At 42.9% G+C, this 23604-nt stretch overlaps 1 protein-coding gene across 2 annotated transcripts; it reads left to right on the top strand.

Moving 5' to 3' along the window:
* Nucleotides 1-6836: 6836 nt before the first annotated feature.
* On the top strand, nucleotides 6837-23162 carry LOC106610078 (zinc finger protein 143). Of its 2 annotated transcripts, XM_014209228.2 has the most exons (7): nucleotides 6838-7386; nucleotides 8335-8465; nucleotides 8825-9001; nucleotides 16292-16447; nucleotides 16801-16912; nucleotides 20411-20538; nucleotides 22081-23162. In XM_014209228.2, the coding sequence occupies exons 1-7, from the start codon at nucleotides 7101-7103 to the stop codon at nucleotides 22957-22959; spliced, it is 1869 nt and encodes a 622-aa protein (XP_014064703.1). In that variant the 5' UTR covers nucleotides 6838-7100; the 3' UTR covers nucleotides 22960-23162. The 2 variants fall into 2 exon arrangements, with proteins under 2 accessions (XP_014064704.1, XP_014064703.1); XM_014209229.2 differs by lacking the exon at nucleotides 22081-23162 and having other exon boundaries at nucleotides 6837-7386; nucleotides 20411-21827.
* Nucleotides 23163-23604: the final 442 nt, after the last annotated feature.

Below are 23604 nucleotides of genomic sequence, written 5' to 3'. Positions count from 1 at the left end.
GTAGTTCTGGGCTGATTCCTCACCGTTCTCACGATTATTGAAACTCCACGAGGTGAGATCTTGCATGGAGCCCCAGGCCGAGGGAGATTGACAGTTCTTTTGTGTTTCTTCCATTTGCGAATAATCGCACCAACTGTTGTCACCTTCTCACCAAGCTGCTTGGCGATGGTCTTGTAGCCCATTCCAGCCTTGTGTAGGTCTACAATCTTGTCCCTGACATCCTTGGAGAGCTCGTTGGTCTTGGCCATGGTGGAGAGTTTGGAATCTGATTGATTGCTTCTGTGGACAGGTGTCTTTTATACAGGTAACAAACTGAGATTAGGAGCACACCCTTTAAGAGTGTGCTCCTAATCTCAGCTGGTTACCTGTATAAAAGACGCCTGGGAGCCAGAAATCTTTCTGATAGAGAGGGGGTCAAATACTTATTTCCCTCATTAAAATGCAAATCAATTTATAACATTTTTGACATGCGTTTTTCTGGATTTTTTTGTTGTTATTCTGTCTCTCACTGTTCAAGTAAACCTAACATTAAAATTATAGACTGATCATTTCTTTGTCTGTGGGCAAACAGCAGGGGATCAAATACTTTTTTCCCTCACTGAACATATAGCCTAGATACAGTAATAGATCTTCAATGGGAATTTTCTTCATTCATAAAATGAAATCAATACAACTTATGTTTACATACAAAAACACACAATGTATGAACTTGACCAGGTAATTGACGAAAACTCCAGAGTAGAGTTCTCTGCCATGTTTTTAAAGTCTATTTTCTAAACTCTTCCTGCAGGTGGTTGGCTAGAGGCTAACAGAGGAGACTGGGCGGCCATCTTGGATTCCCATAGATGGGGAGGACATCACTGAGCAGGCCAGGACCAGCGGCGACATAGTGGAGGTCAGTGGATGGGACAGTGTCTTCAAGTCTGGGCTGGGGAACAACACTGTTAACTGTCGGGGTAGGTTCCTTGTCAATCATTGGCTTATTGGTGAAATCAGCAGTCAGACAATATCTTCTTTAAGTCAATCAATCAAACCTTTATTAATGCAATTTCAGACAGAAGTTGACAATGGAAACACAGCATGTGTGTTTCAAAGTAAGTTCTGCATCCCACCTAAGGACGCAGCTGATTTTATACATGTGATCACTCCCTGGTGGTATGATCACCTACGTCAATGTATGTATACAGCAATACCTTATAAGGTAACCTAGTACAGTAGCTTCTCTGAATTCATTAGCATTGTCCACTGTCACACAAGATCAAAATGTCAAAACCAGACAGTGGTTACTTCTCTTTATCTAGTTTCGGTCTGACTCAGACCCAGCCTGCAAGCACACTCTTACAACAGCCAGGGTTTAACCACAAAGACTAATATAGATGGCTTGTGCAACGTATAGTGGCAGAGTTTTAGGCACATAGCAACAGTATCTATTATAAGGCCTGCAGAAAAACATAAGAATCTTAAGGTCCCCTTAATCAATAATGGGGAGGGTCTTTTGGACCCTAACCCCTTCATAACCACAATCAGAAACAGACATTCTAACACAGAACAACAACCAAACTTGGTCTCCATGACAACAGACTGGCAGAGACGAGGGCAAGGTGTAGATTTGGTCTACGGGGAGGTGTCCATATGCGGCGGGAGAGAACAGAGACTTGGCTAGCGATGCTCCATCATTCTCCTATAGTTGTGATTCAGAGAGACTGATGGCGCCTCAGGTTAACCCCCTAACAGGTGCTGCCTTCAATAGGATCTATCAACTGGACCATGGATCCTGCAACAACACAAACACTGCCTGACCTTCATCCTCCTCACACTCTCCTTATGTTAAACCAGACCTCAGACAATGTCAGTCCCTCAACACTAAATGGCTACACAAGCCCACTGAGAAATGACAGTAGTAGTAACGCTATCAACAGATCTAATGGCAAAGATAAGCGTTTCCCCAAACAGGTGGAGATCCACAAGAGGATGCACACAGGGGTTGTACACTTTTGGCTGTACCCAGTGTCAGATGCGCTTTTCCAATGCTTGTCACCTGAAGAGGCACCAGAGGGTCCGCACAGGGGAGAAATTGTTCAGCTGCCACCTATGCCGGATCAGTTTCTCCCACTCGTCCAGCCTGAAGAGGCGCCAGAGGGTCCACACGGGATAAATCTATTAGCTGCCCCCAGTGTGACAAAAGGTTCTTCCACCAGTATCATCTGAAGATGTTACTTGAAGGTCCACATGGGAGAGAGGCCGCTCGCCTGTAAGCAATGAGTTTCTCATAGAGGAGCTATCTCAGGAATGACCAGCAGAAAATATACACGGCCCATGTATAGAGCAATGTAGTCATAGTTAGTTAGTTTGTAGTTAATTCTGTTGGTTTTGGATGAAGTAGGGAACTGGATGAGGTGAACTGAGGAAAGAATGAGTATGATAAGGCAGGGTTGATGGTTGGTGTGATGGCGTCTGTAAAAATGCTTCTCTGATAAAGTGACAACCTTGTCCTGTTTGATCCCGGTGTTTTATAATGTAGAAATGATAGTGCCTTAATTCATGTTTACTTGACATGAAGATGTGTGTAATGTTGAACCTTTTCCAAAGTATTCTCAAATAAATGTTATCAAAGCGAGGGTACCAAATGTACAGGAAGGCAGAGGCTACGAATATGGAGTTTTCATCCCCTCTTTCTCAAATCTAAGGATCCAAATCACATTCTGCGCATGTTATTTACGCATGTTCACGTTTCTCTATTTACTCACCCTCTTCTGAACCCAAAAGCAATTTGATCAATATGATGATATAGCCGATGTCTCTGCCTCGTATGTCTGAACAGCTGCGATTTTAATGAAAGTTCCAAAAATATGTATGAAGGCTACAACCTTCTCTGTCTGGTGTAACTGATATTGCCGTAACAATAGTCTCAAACAAGACGGTCTACACATTGGGACAAAACAATTAGCGTTTTGTGTGATGATATAATCTTTATAGTTATGCTGCCATATAGCCAGTTTTTTCTGCCTCCTTTTTAGCCCATGTTTGCAATGATGATGAAAAAATGACATTGCTAGACGACTGTTACAAGAGACATAACTATGTTTTTTCAAATGTTTGTGTACAGTTGAAGTCGGAAGTTTACATACACCTAGGTTTGAGTCATTAAAACTCGTTTTTCAACCACTCCACAAATTTCTTGTTAACAAACTATAGTTTTGGCAAGTTGGTTAGGACATCTGATTTGTGCATGACACAAGTAATTTTTCCAACAATTGTTTACAGACAGATTATTTTACTTATAATTCACTGTATCACAATTCCGGTGGGTCAGAAGTTTACATACACTAAGTTGACTGTGCCTTTAAACAGCTTGGAAAATTCCAGAAAATTATGTCATGGCTTTAGAAGCTCCTGATTAGGCTAATTGACATAATTTGAGTCAATTGGAGGTGTACCTGTGGATGTATTTCAAGGCCTACCTTCAGACTCAGTGCCTCTTTCCTCAAAAGAAATCAGCCAAGACCTCAGAAAAAAATTGTAGACCTCCACAAGTCTGGTTCATCCTTGGGAGCAATTTCCAAACGCCTGAAGGTCCCACGTTCATCTGTACAAACAATAGTACGCAAGTATAAACACCATGGGACCATGCAACCGTCATATCGCTCAGGAAGGAGACGTGTTCTGTCTCCTAGAGATGAACGTACTTTGGTGCGAAAAGTACAAATCAATCCCAGAACAACAGCAAAGGACCGTGTGAAGATGCTGGAGGAAAAAGGTTCAAAAGTATCTATATCCACAGTAAAATGATTCCTATATCGACATAACCTGAAAGGCCGCTCAGCAAGGAAGAACTTCCATAAAAAAGCCAGACTACGGTTTGCAACTGCACATGGGGACAAAGATCATACTTTTTGGAGAAATGTCCTCTGGTCTGATGAAACAAAAATAGAACTGTTTGGCCATAATGACCATCATTATGTTTGGAGGAAAAGGGGGATGCTTGCAAGCCGAAGAACACCATTCCAACCGTGAAGCACGCGGGTAGCAGCATCATGTTGTGGGGGTGCTTTGCTGCAGGAGGGACTGGTACACTTCACAAAATAGATGGCATCATGAGCAAGGAAAATTGAAGCAGCATCTCAAGACATCAGTCAGGAAGTTAAAGCTTGGTCGCAAATGGGTCTTCCAAATGGACAATGACCCCAAGCATATTTCCAAAGTTGTCAAAATGGCTTAAGGACAACAATGTCAAGGTATTGAAGTGGCCATCAAAGTCCTGACCTAAATCCTATAGAAAATTTGTGGGCAGAACTGAAAAACCATGTGTGAGCAAGGAGGCCTACAAACCTGACTCAGTTACACCAGCTCTGTCAGGAGGAATGGGCCAAAATTCACCCAACTTATTGTGGGAAGCTTGTGGAAGGCTACCCAAAACGTTTGACCCAAGTTAAACAATTTAAAGGCAATGCTACCAAATACTAATTAAGTGTATGTAAACTTCTGACCCACTGGGAATGTGATGAAAGAAATAAAAGCTGAAAGAAATAATTCTCTCAACTATTATTCTGACATTTCACATTCTTCAAATAAAGTGGTGATCCTAACTGACCTAAGACAGGGAATTTTTACGAGGATTAAATGTCAGGAATTGTAAAAAACTGAGTTTAAATGTAATTAGCTAAGGTATATGTAAACTTCCGACTTCAACTGTACAAGCGGCAGTGGAGTCACGGAGTTACTCAGCACTGAGCATCAGCTGAAATGATTAGGCTAGTAGATCCCGCATGCGCAGAAATCTCTATTTTTAGCAACAGCAAGTTGGGTTCCAGAAAATCCAGAACCGCAGCCACTTGGTTACAGTAAAAGTAATGTGTTACCATATTGAGAAAGGTTATTCTACTCTTCATGTATCGTTTTGTGCAATAAAACTACTGTACACGTTATGTGAGTGTATGAGCATTTTGTTGAAATGAAATACGAACTTTACTCTGTGCTGACTGACTTGGTTATTTTTGTATCATTGCAGTTTCCCTTCTCATTTGAACCAAAACATTATACTTAATTATTGAATCAACCGTTATGGAAATGTTTTTAAACTCCAAAAGCCCCATATTGTTAGTTACTTTAATCACAGTGTTAGAAATGGGCTTGACTGTGGTTAACATTTTGTTTCTGTGTGTACAGCAAAGAGTTTCTTATATAAACCTGTATATCCTTTTCTGTAAAATGAGTGTTTGCAGTCAATGAGGACCTGCTGAAATCTGGTGTTGCTGGCGGTAGAGACTGGACCTCTGAAGCGGCTGGCTCCAGATCAGGACCTTGGATCAGGAGCCTTCACTCTTCCTTCCCGAGTCGGAACCAGGACCGAACCACAAGGGACAAAAACTCCACCACCACACAGAACACAACCAGTGGACAGGTGGACTGAACAACCTCAGTACTGGTGGTCATCAGAGAGACCGAGGCTCCAGTCAGGGATCCAGTCTGCAGCCCAGACCCTTCTCTTTACAGTCTCAGTGCAGGGATGGAGCAGGGCCTGGAGCTGATAGAGATAGACCCTCCTGTTCCTATGATACAAACACCACAGTATCAATGATGAACAGAACAGGTCACCCTGGGCTTCAGCCTTCATAGAGAGTAGTGGGAGACCCCGCTGGTGGGAGTCTATCAGGAAGTCTGTCTTCTCCTTCAGGGTCTCATCTTTAATATAGATCCTTTCTGTTCAGTGTAAACACAAGTGGTCCGAGTATGGAAAGCTATGAGGTGAGGAACATAGCAGAAACTGATATTCTGTTTGAAACTGCTGGCGAGTGAAGATGACAGTGAGAATGAGAGGGTTTCAGTGGCGAAAAAGGAAGGACACAACAGAAGTAAAGTTGTCGTGGAAACCCTTAGACTCGTCTTTAGTCAGAGTGAGTGTTTTGGAAATCCGTTTGAAGTCTCGATAGTTGTCATGGAATGCATTAGGTGAAGTGGTGTCAGAGTCACAAGAAGTGGGTTTATTTAGATTTTTTCTGCGGAGTAGAAGAGGTGTGCATTATGTCTCAAGAAGATATGAGTGGATGGTTTTGTGTATGGATCTTCAAAGCAGAACGCCTATCAACAGGATTATATCTGGGATGGCGCATACTGTGTACAGATATAATACCCGAGGAAGTAGGTGGAGTTATTGGAGCAGGTTGACTGACCCGTATGGCAATAACTCCACCTACTTCCTCAGGTCTTAAATGAAGAAATACACTTAATCCACAATCTCTCCCTCATGTAAAGTTGGGCTATGTGAGATACCCTTTAAGAGCCTACATGCTAAATATTTGGTAAGGTGTCAAGTGTATGCAGACAGGAAGAGTATCGAATGCTAGTGGAGGTTAGATGCTGCAATTGAGGTGGCGAACATGCACCCGAATTCTCGGATTGCCCTGTTAGATCGCACAAGACACAATTGGCAAAAGTAAGGGCTGTCCAGCGTGTGTCCTACCTGGAGGCGGTGAGAAGAGTTGAAGGAACGAGTAGAGTTGTAGATGCAATGGCATCAGTGAATGTGTGTAAAAATGTGTGCTTTGTAGCATTTATTGCAATGGTCATTAACTGCACAGCACACATGGAGAAGAAATCGGACTAAATTGGCATCACTGTAAGTGCAGCTGAACGTTTTTTGGGGGACTCAGGGATTTGACAGAAGAGGCGGTACAAGTAACCCTATCAACGAATATACTGCCCTTACAGACTCCTGAGCCTGTGTCGGGATGTGATTTAAATTGGAATGTGACTGAAGGGGGAGTTTTATTTTTTACTTTGTATAATGTCGGTTTTAACCCGTAGTTTACCACCCATACAGTAGGTGGCGGCATGCAGCTCTAACAGTTGTTTGCGAACCGTCATAATATCAAAGAAGTTAACGGAAGTGACCAGTTACCAAGAACAATTTCCACTTTTGAATTTGTATGGGTTATTTAGATGTTTATTAACATCATGGAACTCACAATATGACTCATTAAACTAGACAGTATCACATACTAACCTCAGGTAGTCTTTAATTCGCGTTGGAGACGGGACTTGGTTGATTTATGTTATCTAGGTAACGCTAGCAAGCTAGCTGCTAACCTTAGCTAACAATAATGGCTAACAGTAATTGTATGGTTTTTCACACTCAAATAGCCTCCGTCATGGAGGTGCTAGCGAATGCTGCCGTGGCAGAGATCTGTAAACTCGTAGACGACGACTATGCAGTGTTTCGTTTAGAAATAACTCAAAGCCAGAAAGAAAACCGGGGATTACGGAGGAAACTACAGCTACTGGAACTGAAGGTGTCACGGGAGCGGGCAGAGAGGACAATACGAGAGCGCGTCCTCGCCAGTCGTCCCAGTAGTGTAAAAGTCGTCGACCGATGCAGAATAGCAAGAGGTACATTTGACAAAAGGTCGCCCGTTTATGCCTGTAGCCCCATTACTCTCTGCATTAGGCAGCAGATCCGACCAGTTTACTTGTAGCTGCACTAGGTCTAGGTCAGCCATATTTTCTGAGTAGATTAAAACAACGGAGCCGGCGCGAGACATGGCTCAGAAAGCATACCTCAATCCAGGGATTAAAAAATGCTTTGTATTCTGAATTGTCCAATTATCTCAACTGTTACACTGAGAAAATTGAAAGACTGCTAGTTTTTCTGGAAAACTGGACCGCTCATTATCATGCTAGGTAGCAGAAGCCACAGCAGCCATTTTGGGAATGGCAGTGTCAGCCAATCAGCTCCATTGTTGTTCAACGCCATTCCATAATGGCTACTGTTAGCTAGCATGAGGACAAACATGGCAGTTTACTTAACTAGCACACTTCAATATTCTCTGTGTAACAGTTGGGATAATGGGACAAGAGTGTCCAACGCAATTCTCAATTGAAGTACATTTTCTAAACCATATCTCACTCGGCTCCACGTCTTAATTTACACAGGAAGTCTGTCAAATCCTAGTGCAGCTGTAAACAAGCAGATAGGATCTGCTTGATACCCTCTGCACGTGTTCGGATGTGTTAGCCAGAAGTGTGTCTTGGTCAGTTGTTGAATAATAAGCTAATAATACCCCCAATTAATTAGCTATCTTGCGCAAAGACACATGATCATATTCTAACCAGACTCTTATCTGATTCTTGATTTACTGCATTTCCTATTTTTTACTCAATGGAAACAATGTGATACATGGAACATTATACATTGATCAATAAATAGTATATTAAGAAGTTGAGAAGTGTTACCTTGCATTCTTGCCAATTCTAGACAGTCATAACTGTCAATAGTGTACAATATAGCATTGACAGTAGCTAACCTAACCACCTCTTTTCCCCCAATCACTCTCTCAGGTGAAGGACATCTCACTGATGGCTACAGAAGCATTGTGAAGCCAGCGGGACACAATACATGGAGAGATGACCAACCAATCACTGTTGATGAGGGGAGTGGAACCTCAACCCAGCACATTATCATGATAGAGGTTAGTGTAATAGTGTTGCATAAAAATTACAGTACATCAAATGTGGCCATTTTATTTCAGAAAGGCTCCCCTCAGCTGTTGCTTACATCCTCATTTATCTGTGAGACTTTAATATTACATTGTTATCCAATTCTACTCATGTACCGGTAATAACTGGGGATGGGCATTTGAAATATTTTCACTATTCAAACAATTATAATTGTATTTAATTGAGACAAAGCCTTTTCATAGTTAATAGGCCTATGATTTCTTTCCTTCCAAAATTAATACTGTTGCAAGTATTCGAATACTAACCTCCATTCAGATATTCAAATAACCTCTCCCATTCCTGGTAATAACCTCCACTCTTCTTATGTCAGTCTGCAGAGGATGCAGGTCCTGGGGTCAAGCAGGAGAGGACTGGAGGAGAGGAGGACCCACGACACAGCATTGACATCCAGACTGGAGCAGCGTCTGGAGTGGCGCCCCCTGTAGCCACAGAGGACCTGTCCGCTGCCACGGTGCCCCAGGCCAAGACACAGCACAGCATCACGGAGGTCAGTGGAATGTGGAATGCCGTCCTTAAGTCAGAGACAGACACCAAGACTTTAACTGTGACACACAGAATCTGACCACAGATCAGATCCATAAAGACTGAGTCTGGGGCCACTAGGCTGTCCTGTTCCCAGCTCAGAGTATTTACCGGTATTTCACCAGAGCCAGAGGACGGTTCATTCCCCCTGGAGATGGTGAGGCGTTAGACACTAGTGTTGATGATCTATCTTGTTCTTACACTACAGAGATGGACCCTGGCAACATGCCCTTGGGTTTAGAGACACAGACTGATCTGTCTAGAGGGGACTGGAACCGGTACAATAGTATTGCATACTCTGAAGGGTGCCTAGATAAGAAAGGGGAGGTTATAGTCTTTGGTAGATGAGATTACTTTGAAAGTGGAGGGTGACGCTCCTCCCACATGGAATGCAGATAGTCACATAGGAGACGGACACTCATTGCAAATATTTCTTAGATTACAGGGGAAGCTTTGAGACAAATCCAAATGTCACGACCCACTTCCCTGTGCATGCGTTCAGGGATCGCGATCCAGTGTTAATGTCGATGGCACTTTCCGATTCACACGGCCGTGTCCTTTTCGATCAGGTTTTGAACTCAAATGACAGGGCTAGAGCCCAGGCTCAGGAAGGTCGCGCAACATCAGGGGTTAGTAAAGAGAAACGGTTCCTCTGCATGTTCTGTAACAAAGGCTTTAGCTGCCTTCATTGGGTGGAGATCTACCAGAGGGTCCACACAGGGGTGAAACCCTTCAGCTGTATTCAGAGTTACATGCACTTAGCCCAGGCTTGCACCCTGAAGAGGCACCAGAGGTTCCACACAGGGGAGAAATCCTACAGCTGCACCCAGTGTGAGAAGAGGTTCTCCCGCCAGAACCACCTGAAGATGCACCTGAAGGTCCACACAGGAGAGAGGCTGTTCGCCTGTACGCACTGCGGGAAGAGGTTCTCAAAGAGGAGCTATCTCAGGATACGCCAGCAGAATTACCATTCCAGTCTATAACATAGAAAATAACCATTCTCCTCAATAGCTTCTGAGGTTTAGATCAAACCCTGCATTAAAGACAAATATACATTTTCTTTGTTGTTGGCAAAACATATCCACCGATGCATTTGGAGTAACAGATTTCAGTATAGAATATTACTGGGTAGAATATTGCATCTATACATTGTGTGATATACAGTGCCTAGTGAAAGTCTACATACACCTTGCACAGTCTTCACATTTTGCTGCCTTAGAATTAAGTCTAAAAAGGGATTAAATTGGACATAGAAAGTTAAAGTATTGTGGTGGCAACACCTAACCCTGGAATAGTTGTATTCTTCACAAATTACACACATTTTAATGCCAAATACACACCAGAATGACTTTCCAAGAGGTGTTGAGTGATCCTGACTTAAATCTGAGACAATGTTTGAATATTGCTGTCCATCAATTATTCCCAATCAAATGTACTGAATTTGAGCAATATTGACCGGAACAATTTAATATAATTAATATACAAGTAAAAGAATATAAAGACTTGAGTAAATTAAGGATAAAGTGTGTGTGTGTGTTTGACGTACCAGTCAAAAGTTTGGACACCTACTCATTCCAAGTTTGATTTATTTTCACTATTTTCTACATTGTAGAATAATAGTGAAGACGTCAAAACTATGAAATAACACACAAGGAATCATGTAGTAACCAGAAAAGTGTTAAACAAATCAAAATATATTTGAGATTCTTCAAATTAGTCACCCTTTGCCTTGATGACAGCTTTGCACAGTCTTGCCATTTTCAACCAGTTTCATGAGGTAGTCACCTGGAATGCATTTTTAAAAAATGAATTTGTGGAATCTGTCTGTCCTGAGTGGTGCAGCGGTCTAAGGCACTGCATCTCAGTGCAAGAGGTGTCACTGCAGTCCCTGGTTCGAGTCCAGGCTGTATCACATCTGGCTGTGATTGGGAGTCCCATAGGGCAGCGCACATTTGGCCCAGCATCGTCCGGGTTTGGCCGGAGTAGGCTGTCATGGTAAATAAGAATTTGTTCTTAACTGACTTTTATAGTTAAATAAAACGTATTTTTTTTTAATTGCCTTGACGACAACTTTGCACACTCTTGGCATTCTCTCAACCAGCTTCATGAGGAATGCTTTTCCAATGGTCTTGAAGGAGTTCCTACATATGCTGAGCACTTGTTGGCTGCTTTTCCTTCACTCTGCGGTCCAACTCATCCCAAACCAACTCAATTGAGTTGAGGTCAGGTGATTGTGGCGGCCAGGACATCTGATGCAGCACTCCATCACTCTCCTCGGTCAAATAGCCCTTACACAGCCTGTAGGTGTGTTTTGGGTCATTGTCTTGTTGAAAAACAAATGATAGTCACACTAAGCACAAACCAGATGGGATGGCGTATCGCTGCAAAATGCTGTGGTAGCCATACTTGTTAATTGTGCCTTGAATTCTAAATAAATCACAAACAGTGTCACCAGCAAAGCACAATCAAATCAAATGTATTTATATAGCCCTTCTTACATCAGCTGATATCTCAAAGTGCTGTACAGAAACCAGGGGGGCCAGCACAGAAAAAAAAAATGTATGAAATTGTATGAAATGTATGCATTCACTACTGTAAGTCGCTCTGGATAAGAGCGTCTGCTAAATGACTAAAATGTAAATGTAAAAATGTGTAGAAGCACGGTGGCTAGGAAAAACTCCCTAGAAAAGGCCAAAACCTAGGAAGAAACCTAGAGAGGAACCAGGCTATAAGGGGTGGCCAGTCCTCTTGTGGCTGTTTCCGAGTGGAGATTATAACAGAACATGGCCCAGATGTTCACATTTTCATAAATGACCAGCATGGTCCATCACATCTCCTACTCCATGCTTCACGGTGGGAACCACACATGCAGAAATCATCCATTCACCTACTTTGCGTCTCACAAAGACACGGCGGTTGGAACCAAAAATCTCACATTTGGACTCATCAGACCAAAGGAAAGATTTCCACCGGTCTAATGTCCATTCTCGTGTTTCTTGGCCCAAGCAAGTCTCTTCTTATTGGTGTCCTTTAGTAGTGGTTTCTTTGCAGCAATTCGACCATAAAGGCCTGATTCACTGTCTCCTCTGAACAGTTGATGTTGAGATGTGTCTGTTACTTGAACTCTGAAGCATTTACTTGGGCTGCAATTTCTGAAGCTGGTAACTCTAATGAACTTATCCTCTGCAGCAGAGGTAACTCTGGGTCTTCCTTTCCTGGCAATCCTCATGAGAGCCAATTTCATGATGGCACTTGATGGTTTTTGCGACTGCACTTGAAGGAACTTTAAAAGTTTTACGGATTGACTGACCTTCGTGTCTTAAAGTAATGATGGACTGTCATTTCTTTTTACTTATTTGAGCTGTTCATGCCATAATATGGACTTGGTCTTTTACCAAATAGGGCTATCTTCTGTATAACACCCCTACCTTGTCACAACACATCTGACTGGCTCAAACGCATTAAGAAGGAAAGAAATTCCACAAATCAACTTAAGGCACACCTGTTAATTGAAATGCATTCCAGGTGACTACCTCACGGAGCTGATTGAGACAATGCCAAGTGTGCGCGAAGCGTGGCTACTTTGAAGAATCTAAAATATACACTGCTCAAAAAAATAAAGGGAACACTTAAACAACACAATGTATCTCCAAGTCAATCACACTTCTGTGAAATCAAACTGTCCACTTAGGAAGCAACACTGATTGACAATAAATTTCACATGCTGTTGTGCAAATGGAATAGACAACAGGTGGAAATTATAGGCAATTAGCAAGACACCCCCAATAAAGGAGTGGTTCTGCAGGTGGTGACCACAGACCACTTCTCAGTTCCTATGCTTCCTGGCTGTTGTTTTTGGTCACTTGTGAATGCTGGCGGTGCTTTCACTCTAGTGGTAGCATGAGATGGAGTCTACAACCCACACAAGTGGCTCAGGTAGTGCAGCTCATCCAGGATGGCACATCAATGCGAGCTGTGGCAAGAAGGTTTGCTGTGTCTGTCAGCGTAGTGTCCAGAGCATGGAGGCGCTACCAGGAGACAAGCCAGTACATCAGGAGACGTGGAGGAGGCCGTAGGAGGGCAACAACCCAGCAGCAGGACCGCTACCTCCGCCTTTGTGCAAGGAGGAGCAGGAGAAGGACTGCCAGAGCCCTGCAAAATGACCTCCAGCAGGCCACAAATGTGCATGTGTCTGCTCATACGGTCAGAAACAGACTCCATGAGGGTGGTATGAGGGCCCGACGTGCACAGGTGGGGGTTGTGCTTACAGCCCAACACCGTGCAGGACGTTTGGCATTTGCCAGAGAACACCAAGATTGGCAAATTCGCCACTGGCGCCCTGTGCTCTTCACAGATGAAAGCAGGTTCACACTGAGCATGTGACAGACGTGACAGAGTCTGGAGACGCCGTGGAGAACGTTCTGCTGCCTGCAACATCCTCCAGCATGACCGGTTTGGCGGTGGGTCAGTAATGGTGTGGGGTGGCATTTCTTTGGGGGGGCCACACAGCCCTCCATGTGCTCGCCAGAGGTAGCCTGACTGCCATTAGGTACCGAGATGAGATCCTCAGACCCCTTGTGAGACCATATGCTGGTGCGGTTGGCCTTGGGTTCCTCCTAATGCAAGACAATGCTAGACCTCATGTGGCTGGAGTGTGTCAGCAGTTCCTGCAAGAGGAAGGCATTGATGCTATGGACTGGCCCGCCCGTTCCCCAGACCTGAATCCAATTGAGGACATCATGTCTCGCTCCATCCACCAACGCCACGTTGCACCACAGACTGTCCAGGAGTTGGCGGATGCTTTAGTCCAGGTCTGGGAGGAGATCCCTCAGGAGACCATCCGCCACCTCATCAGGTGCATGCCCAGTTATTGTAGGGAGGTCATACAGGCACGTGGAGGCCACACACACTACTGAGCCTCATTTTGACTTGTTTTAAGGACATTACATCAAAGTTGGATCAGCCTGTAGTGTGGTTTTCCACTTTAATTTTGAGTGTGACTCCAAATCCAGACCTCCATGGGTTGATAAATTGAATTTCCATTAATTATTTTTGTGTGATTTTGTTGTCAGCACATTCAACTATGTAAAGAAAAAAGTATTTAATAAGATTATTTCTTTCATTCCGATCTAGGATGTGTTGTTTAAGTGTTCCCTTTATTTTTTTGAGCAGTATATTTTGATTTGTTTAACACGTTTTGGGTTATTTCATAGTTGTGATGTCTTCACTATTATTCTACAATGTAGAAAATAGCACAAATAAAGAAAATCCCTGGAATGAGTAGGTGTGTCCAAACTTTTGACTGGAACTGAATATGCCAAAAAAGTATTTTACACATTGTGTTTTGTTTGTACTGTGTAGGCTATGATGTTAAAAAATGCCTATTTCATTTCTTCCATTCAACTACCTAATTTTTTTCGCCAGATACTTTTAATTCGAAAATGAATTCAGTTCATCAGGTTCATGCTAATTTTTAGTTGAGACGTTGTGTGGTTATCATGTTGTGTATTTAAAACTTGTTTGTTTAATAAACACAAAATGGGACTTTTCATTCTAAGACTTTCATTGAGACTTATTTTAACATACATTAAATATGATCCGCATACACACAACAGTGCTTTATAACTAATACACTTCAAAATAGTTTAGTCAGGTTTGTCTGATGACTTTTGACTTATCATAGCTGACTTATTTTTACCCACAACATCATATTTATGTCCATCTGATGGGTTTAACAACAATGAAGTCATTCTATAACTACAGTATAGGACTCAAACATAGTGGGGATGGGTAAACACTCCGGCGTCATACTTGCTAACATGAGAAAAAGTTAAAGTTAAACTGTTTCTCTGTCTCAAAATGCACATCAGCCAAATAACATCGTTGATTAACTTGCACATGATAAGAGGGTTAGCCAATTAAAATTGTCCACGTAGTTGGACGTGATCCAACACTTGTTCATTAAATCCAAAGATTCTCCTCTTCCTCTCTGTGAAAGCATTCTGATAATCAAAGCAACTAGATCACATACGTTTGACTGACTGGTCATATAGTGTAGCGCGCCTAGTTCTTCATAATTGCCACAGATTGTGGCATAAGGTTAGAATTCCACATAAAAAGTTATATAACTTTTTTCCTTTTGAAATGTAGAATGAAATGTATTGTGTGAAGGGAATTGCAGCCAACAGCTTGAAAATTAAGATTTAGAATGAATTTAATAAGGAGCTACGTCTTTCTTCAGCCTTTCAGACAAAGATATTGCATAAGCTATTACACGGACGTGTCGCTATTACACGGATGTGTCCACTTAAATGTAGGCCTACAATCTTTTTATTAATTTTTATAATCCTCTACTTTGTCACATGCATTATTTGACTCGAGGACCAACAGTGGAGCGTTTTTTCCTCGAATAAAAACTTTCTCCCGAGGGGGATCGAAGCTCACGGCCATCATATCTCTCCGTCTCTGGGTTTATCACGCCACCAATCAGTGATGGCAGTCAAGAGGAAATTATAGCAATTTGACAAGACCACGAGCATCTTCAACTTTTTTTTACGATGTACGCGAATATAACTTGTTGTATAATCCTCCTACATCTTTAGTGCTATGAAAGCACATTAATATATGTTAAACGGATAGGCAAAAACTTTTTGGTCAAATATGGGAGGTAGTAGCCTAGTCAAGGATGCATCATCATGCAATATTGGGACACAACACTTTACAGACCTAGACCTAGTGGAACAAAATAACCTTGAATTTGTAGGTTTTAAAATAATCCCTCTGGTGGCCAAATTGACCAATTTTAATTAATGCCGTTGGTTTGTGGATAAAAAGTCTACGGTCTTTGATAGGGTGATGTGGAATTTGTTACAGGAAATAATCACTACCACCTTGTGAGATTAGCGTAAGGATAACATGTGCCAGGTTATCTGATCGGACCAGCTAGAATGTAAAGAAAGAGAAAGGGGGATACCTAGTCAGTTGTACAACTAAATGCATTCAACCCAACCCCTCTGAATCAGAGAGGTGCAGGGGGCTGCCTTAAACAACATCCACGTCATCTGCGCCCGAGGAGCAGTTGTTTAGCTTTTTATCATGTGCAAGTAAATCAACAATTTGAATTGGCTGATGCACATTTTGAGACTGAGAAACTGTTTATAATGTCAGCAAGTATGGCCCATCCATGTTGAGTGTGTTTATTATTTTTGTGTATGTACCTGAGGGAGTGTATGTCTGTATCACCTCTCTGTTCCAGGAGGAGGAGGGTCCAGAGGTGCTGCTGGTGAAGGAGGAGGAGGGTCTGGGGAACCCTGAGGGGACCATAATCATGGAGGACAATCAGACTACACCTCCTCCTGAACCCACAGAGGAACCAGCTGAGCATCACAGGACCACACACAGTCTCACTGAGGTGAGCCCACTGTGAACTACTGTCTGAATGGTATTAGGTCAGGGTCTGTATCCTCAAAGCCTCTCAGAGTAGGAGTGCTGATCTAGGATCAGTTTAGCCTTTTAGATCATAATGAATAGGATCATATGTAAAAATCAGCACTCCTACTCTGAGATTCTTTGTGGATACGGGCCCAGGTCTTGATAAATGTTGTCTTAAGTGTGGGACCATGCCTTTGAATTTAAAACCATGTAAAACAATCAAATCAACTAACAAGTTTCCATAGTACTCATAGCAATCCCTCATTGCCCAATCAGAAGATGCTCCATATCAGGATGTCTTGATCCAACATCCTCTCACTCTATATCTCTTAGTCAGTAGACATGGAGGATGGGAAGCCTGATCTGCTAATAGTCAAAGAGGAGACAATAGAAGATGGATCAGAGAGCATTGACCTGCTGAGTGGACAAAAGATGGGGGAGCAAGGTAAGAGAGAAATACATCTGGGTCTTTTTATAAATAATTGGGATCAAAATTTCAAAATGGTTTGAAACAAAAATATTTATGATTTTCTTGCAGTTCCAGAGTGTACTTAAAGGAATATATGCAAATTGTCCCTTAACGCCACCTATACAACAACATAGGCCCAAGACTATACATCCTCTAAAGAAGGGTTCATACAGACACTGGAAAGTCAAATTCAAGTACTTTCAGGGACTTTTTTGTCAGGCACTTAATAGTAATTAAGTGTAAGGACCTCAATATTGTACAATTGTATAATTTATATCATTGGTAATATAGGGCCTAATATAGAACCCCCCCACCACCACAAAGTGTCCCCCCAAAAAAGTAAACCATTACCACTTTTTTTAGGCCTTTTCAATGCATTGATATTGAAATTAGTATTTCATTCAAAAATATGAGAATAATGTGGAATTGCCTGACTAAATAGATTGGTTGCATGCATGGCAGTTTTCCTGTAGCCGACGCAGGCACACATAATAAAGCCGTGAACAACGGTAGCATCAAACTCACCGTTTGAATCTCACCATCAGTTGTTTGTTTATGAAGAGAAAGCGACCAAAAACCAGGTTTCTTTTGTACTGAAAGGATTTGTATGGAAAGCCAAGTTGAAGCCAGCATTAGATGTTGTCATCCTCATAATAACCACACATGGTTTTACCGAAACAGAGTAGCGCAACACCGTTCAATTGAAGCGGCGGGAAACAAACGAAAGTGGCCACATTTCTCACAAAAACGGGTCAAAAATGAAATTGCAGATAATTATAAGGGAGCAGGAGGACTTAAAAATTGGCTACAATAATTACAAGGACTTTTCAAGCACCAAATTGAGGAAATGTCTTATTTTCAAGGAAGCCAATTCCAGTACTTGAATTTCTGAGCTCCAAATGAAAGTTCAAGTAGGCTACTTCAAGCCCCCTGTATTGTTTAAAATTACAGGTGTAACATGGAAACCAAAATGTATTTGTCATGTCATTTCATTACCAGATCAAATTGTGATGAAGCCCACTAGGCTGTGTAATGTGTTGGCATTATATCCAGAATAATTCATAGGAATAGCTTGGGTGGGTGTTGCGCAATTGTCTATCCTTCACAATTGTGCACAGTAGATTCGGTGTAATAGTCTATTCTACACAATTGTGCACAGTAGACTCGGTGTCCAATCTGAAGCACAAAAACATACGAAAACATCAACCCATTACCTTGATGCTTTCTCTGTTAAATCTTACGAGACCCTGTTGTAAATCAAGCAGACGACAACAGATCAACATCAAGTCACTAGGGACATTAGATCCAACGTGGATCCAGGCACAACTGTCTTCACAGGCATAACAAAAGAGACAAATATTCTGGACATTCCTCGCAAACACCTTTTTTTCCAGCACTTGTGCCGATGTTTTATCGCATTTGTTATCATTAACAGCTGTTCATCACTTGAATGTAATTCAAAAAAAGTCTGACGATGTGTGAAAATATCACAGCATAATTAAACAGCTCGACATCAAATGCGCATCCAAAAAGTATAATGTAATTATTGAAGAACCACGTTAAAGTCTCAAGGTAAGGTGACTCATTCGGTTGGAAGCATTCGATTTTGCAATCTTTTTGGGGATTTGTGTCCATAAACTGTTTTCACCCCGTAACACATGGACACACGAAATGTTACATAGTTGCACTGTATTTCTGAGATCTCTATACAAAAAACTGTCCCGACAGCTAGATCGAAGATTCTTACAGGGTTAAAGTTAGTCTAATTTAACTGTTTAATGCCTAATATATGATATAATGGCAACACTGCCATAAATTTAAGGATAGAAAATTAATGTTTTATGTCACACAGTGTTCGACAAATCCGTCAAGACACAAACCATGAGAAAGGGTTAACAGGTTTTAAATCAACTCGGCAATTTTATTGAAGATATACTATATATACACAAAAGTATTTGGACACCCCTTCAAATTAGTGGTTTCGGCTATTTCATCAACATCCGTATAAAATCGTGCACACAGGCATGCAATCTCCATAGACAAACATTGGCAGTAGAATGGCCTTACTGAAGAGCTGTGACATTCAACGTGGCAATGTCATAGCATGCCACCTTTCCAACAAGTCAGTTAATCAAATTTCTGCCCTGCTAGAGCTGCCCCGGTCAACTGTAAGTACTGTTCTTGTGAAGTAGAAACGTCTTGGAGCAACAACGGCTCAGCCACGAAGTGGTAGGCCACACAGGCTCACAGAACAAGACCTCGAGTGCTGAAGCGTGTAGTGTGTAAAAATAGTCTGTTCTCGGTTGCAACACTCACTACCGAGATCCAAACTCCCTCTGGAAGCAACGTCTGCATAAGCACTATTCGGCAGGAACTTCATTTAAATGGGTTTCCGTGGCGGGCAGCTACACACAAGCCTAAGATTACCGTGCGCAATGCCAAGTGTCGGCTGGAGTGGTGTAAAGCTTGCCTCCATTGGATTCTGGAGCAGTGGAAACGCGGTCTCTGGAGTGATGAATCACGCTTCACCCTCTGGAAGTCCGACGGATGAATCTGGGTTTGGCGGATGCCAGGAGAACACTACCTGCCCCAATGCAAAGTGCCAACTGTAAAGTTTGGTGGAGGAGGAATAATGGTCTGGGGCTGTTTTTCATGGTTCGGGCTAGGCCCCTTAGTTCCAGTGAAGGGAAATCTAAACGCTACAGCATACAATGACATTCTAGATGATTCTGTGCTTCCAACTTTGTGGCAACAGTTTGGGGAAGGACTTTTCCTGTTTCAGCATGACAATGCCCCTGTGCACAAAGCGAGGTCCATACAGAAATGGTTTGTCGATCGGTGAGGAAGAATTGACTGGCCTGCACAGTGCCTTGACCTCAACCCCATCGAACACCTTTAGGATGAATTGGAACGCCGACTGCGAGCCAGGCCTAATCGCCCAACATCAGTGCCCAACCTCACTAATGCTCATGGCTGAATGGAAGCAAGTCCTTGCAGAAATGTTCCAACATCTAGTGGAACGCCTTCCCAGAAGAGTGGAGGCTGTTATAGCAGCAAAGGGGGACCAACGCCATATTAATGCCCATGATTTTGGAATGAGATGTTCGAGGAGCAGGTGTCCACATACTTTTGGGCTTGTAGTGTATCTATTGCCCCCCCCGCCATACCTTAATGTAATGACACCAAAAAAATGTGGCAGATTATTATCAATGTCTTATCAGCAGCTGTAACAATTTGTCCAGCGTAGGAAATCCTCACTGGTACCATAGTTTATAGAAAGACCCACATACAGAACATAATAGATATACTTCAATGGAAATAGTGATGCACCTGGCTATTTAATCAATACAACTTATGTTTACATACAAAAACACACCTTATATTGTATGAACTTCACCAGGTAATTGACTCAAACTCCATATGTAGAGTTCTCTGCCAAGATTGTAAAGTCTACTTTGTAACCTCTTCCTACAGATGGTTGGCTGGAGGCTAACAGAAGAGACTGGGCGGCCATTTTGGAATCCCAGACCCAGATGGGTGCAGCCAAGGGCCCAGGGGACAACATCACTGAGCAGGCCAGGACCAGAGGCGAAATAGTGGAGGTCAGTGGATGGGACAGCATCTTCAACTCTGGGCTGGGGAACAACACTGTTAACTACAACCAGAAACAGACAGTCGAACACAAAACAACAACTGAACTTAGTCTCCATGACAACAGACTGGCTGAGACCAGAGCGGGGCGTAGATTTGGTCTGCAGGGATGGGGATGTGTCGGTTCGCGGCGGGAGAGAATAGACACAGACTCGGCTAGTGATGCTCCGTCCTGCTCCTATAGTTGTGATTCAGAGAGACTGATGGCGCCTCAGGTTAACCCCTTAACAGGTGCTGCCTTCAGCATACCTTCTATAGGATCTATCAACTGGAACATGGACCCTGCGACATCACAGACACTCCCTGGCCTTCGTCCTCCTCACACTGACCTAATGTTAAACCAGACCTCAGACAATGCCAGTGCCTCAACACTAAATGGCTACACAAACCCATTGACAAATGACAGTAGTAGTAATGCTATCAGTAGATCCGGTGGCAAAGAGAAGCGCTTCCCGTGTTCGTTCTGTGGGAAAGCCTTCAGTTTCCCCAAACAGGTGAAGATCCACCAGAGGATGCACACGGGGGAGAAACCGTTCAGCTGCCACCTGTGCAGGGCCAGTTTTTCAGACTCATCCAACCTGAAGAGGCACCAGAGGGTCCACACAGGGGAGAAACCATACAGCTGCCCTCAGTGTGAGAAGAGGTTCTCCCACCAGCACCAGCTGAAGAGGCACCTGATGGTCCACACAGGAGAGAGGCCGTTCTCCTGTATGCACTGCGGGAAGAGATTCTCAGAGAGGAGCTACCTCAGAATACACCAACAGAAAATGCACACAGCCCATGTGTAATGGTGACATGTAATGTAGTATTAGCTATTTTGTAGTTAATTCTGTTTTTGATGTAGTACAGAACTGGATGAGGTAAAATGAGGATGATGAAAATGAGTGTGATGAGGAAGAGTAGATGATATGGTGATAGTTGGTGTGATGGTGTCTATAAAAATGCTTCACTGATGAAAAGTGACAACCTTGTCCTGTTTGATGCCAGTGTTTCATAATGAGGCACTGATATTGCCTTAATTCATGTTTATTAATGTAGCAAAGCTGTGTGTAATGTTGAACCTATTTCAAGGCGTTCTAAAATTCATTTTATCAAAGTGAGGGTACCTGATTTACATAAAGGATAAAGTGTTACCATAGGGATAAAGGTTATTCTGGTCACATGTATCATTTTATGCAATAAAAGTACTGTACTTCACAATATTACAATTTTGTTGAAATTAAATACAAAATTGACTCTGTGCTGACTGACTTGGTTATTTTTTTATCATGGTAGGGACTTAGTTTCCCTTCTCTCAGTCGAACCAAAACATTATACTTAATTCTTGAATCAACACATGGACAATTTTTATAAACTCCAATGACTTCATATTATTGGTTACTTGAATCACAATATTAGAGTTTGGCTTGACTGTGGTTAACATTTTATGTCTACAGTAAAGAGATTCTTATATAAACCTTTTCTATGCTCTTCTGTACATTTTGTGTTTACAGTCTGCAGTCCATGAGGACCTGCTGATATCTGGTGTTGCTGGCGGGAGAAACTGGACCTCTGAAGTGGCTGGTCACAAACCCTGGCCCCGGATCAGAACCCTGGATCAGGAGCCATCGCTCTTCCTTCACGAGTCGGAACAAGGACCGAACCACCACCACCACACGGAACAAAACCAGTGGACAGGTGGAAGTCCTGTTGGTCATCAAAAAGACAGAGGCCCCAAACAGGGATCCAGTCTGCAGCCCAGATCCTTCTCTTCACAGTCTCAGTGCAGGGATGGGGCTGATAGACCCTCCTGTTCTCATGATGCAAACACCACAGTATCTATGATGAACAGAGCAGGTCACCCTGGGCTTCAGCCTTCACAGAGAGTGGTGGGAGACCCCCCTGGTAGGAGTCTAACGGGAAGTCTGTCTTCTCCAGGATCTTGTCTAATGCCTGGTGAATGGGTTCATAGAAGGCCTGGGCATGGACCTCGGCCTAGCCTTCCTCAGCTGCCTCATGGGTACCCCATGAATACAGACAGTGTCAGGATGGCCGTTCACAACGAGAGTTACCTAGCCTATAACACAGCACCCAATCCCAACAACACCCAAACAATGGCTACAGGTCAAGGAGGGAGCTCAAAGACGCCTGCTTCTACCACCTCTGGTGTCATTGGGTCACAACGTGGGAGGCCGAGCATTAGGACAGACGCGGACAAGCCGTACGCCTGCCCCACGTGTGGGAAGCGCTTCGCTAGGGCACACTATTTGAGGGAGCACCAGACCGTTCACACCAAGGAGAAGCCCTTCAAGTGCAAACTATGCTACAAGAGCTTCTCCTTCCTGAGTAACCTTACCAGACATCGGAGTGTGCACAACCGGGAGAAATCGTAGCACTGTGGCTTGAGATGTATGTTTGGGATAGTTATCATGTGAAGTGTCTTGGGTTAAGAGGGTAATTAAACCACTAACCCTTAACTGGTCATTTGAAACAGGCGTGTGTAAACTGTTTTTAGAGAGTAAACCTAGGCTAGAACAAAGAAAGTTGAATATTTACCTTACAGAGGTAATTGATTGAATAAAGTCCTATTATTTTACTCTTTTTGCTAACACATTGTTCTTTCTAAACAAGGCTGCTCTCAGCTTAAAAGATACTGGTCATAGCAGATATGTGTAATGTAATAAGCTGTACCTTATTTCAAATAACAGTGCACATACTTTTTTCATTTAACCATACCCTTTGATGACTATTTAACAGTCGGATGGCCTGGAGATGTAAGCTGGTTTTCAGTCTCTCTGTCCCAGCTTTGATGCACCTGTACTGTCTCCACCTTCTAGATGGTAGCGGGGTGAACAGGCATCCTTGATGATCTTCCTGTGACATTGGGTGCTGTTGATGTCCTGGAGGGCAGGCAGTGTGCCAATGGGGATGCGTTGGGGCTAACTGCACCACCCTCTAGAGAGCCCTGCGGTTGCGGACGGCGCAATTGCCGTACCAGGCAGTGATACAGGATGCTCTCATTGGTGCATCTTTGGGGC

Source organism: Salmo salar, chromosome ssa08 (genome assembly GCF_905237065.1).
Source record: "Salmo salar chromosome ssa08, Ssal_v3.1, whole genome shotgun sequence".
NCBI classification, from domain to species: Eukaryota; Metazoa; Chordata; class Actinopteri; order Salmoniformes; family Salmonidae; genus Salmo; species Salmo salar.
Note: the sequence above shows the minus strand (reverse complement) of the source record. Positions and strands in the feature narration are given on the sequence as shown.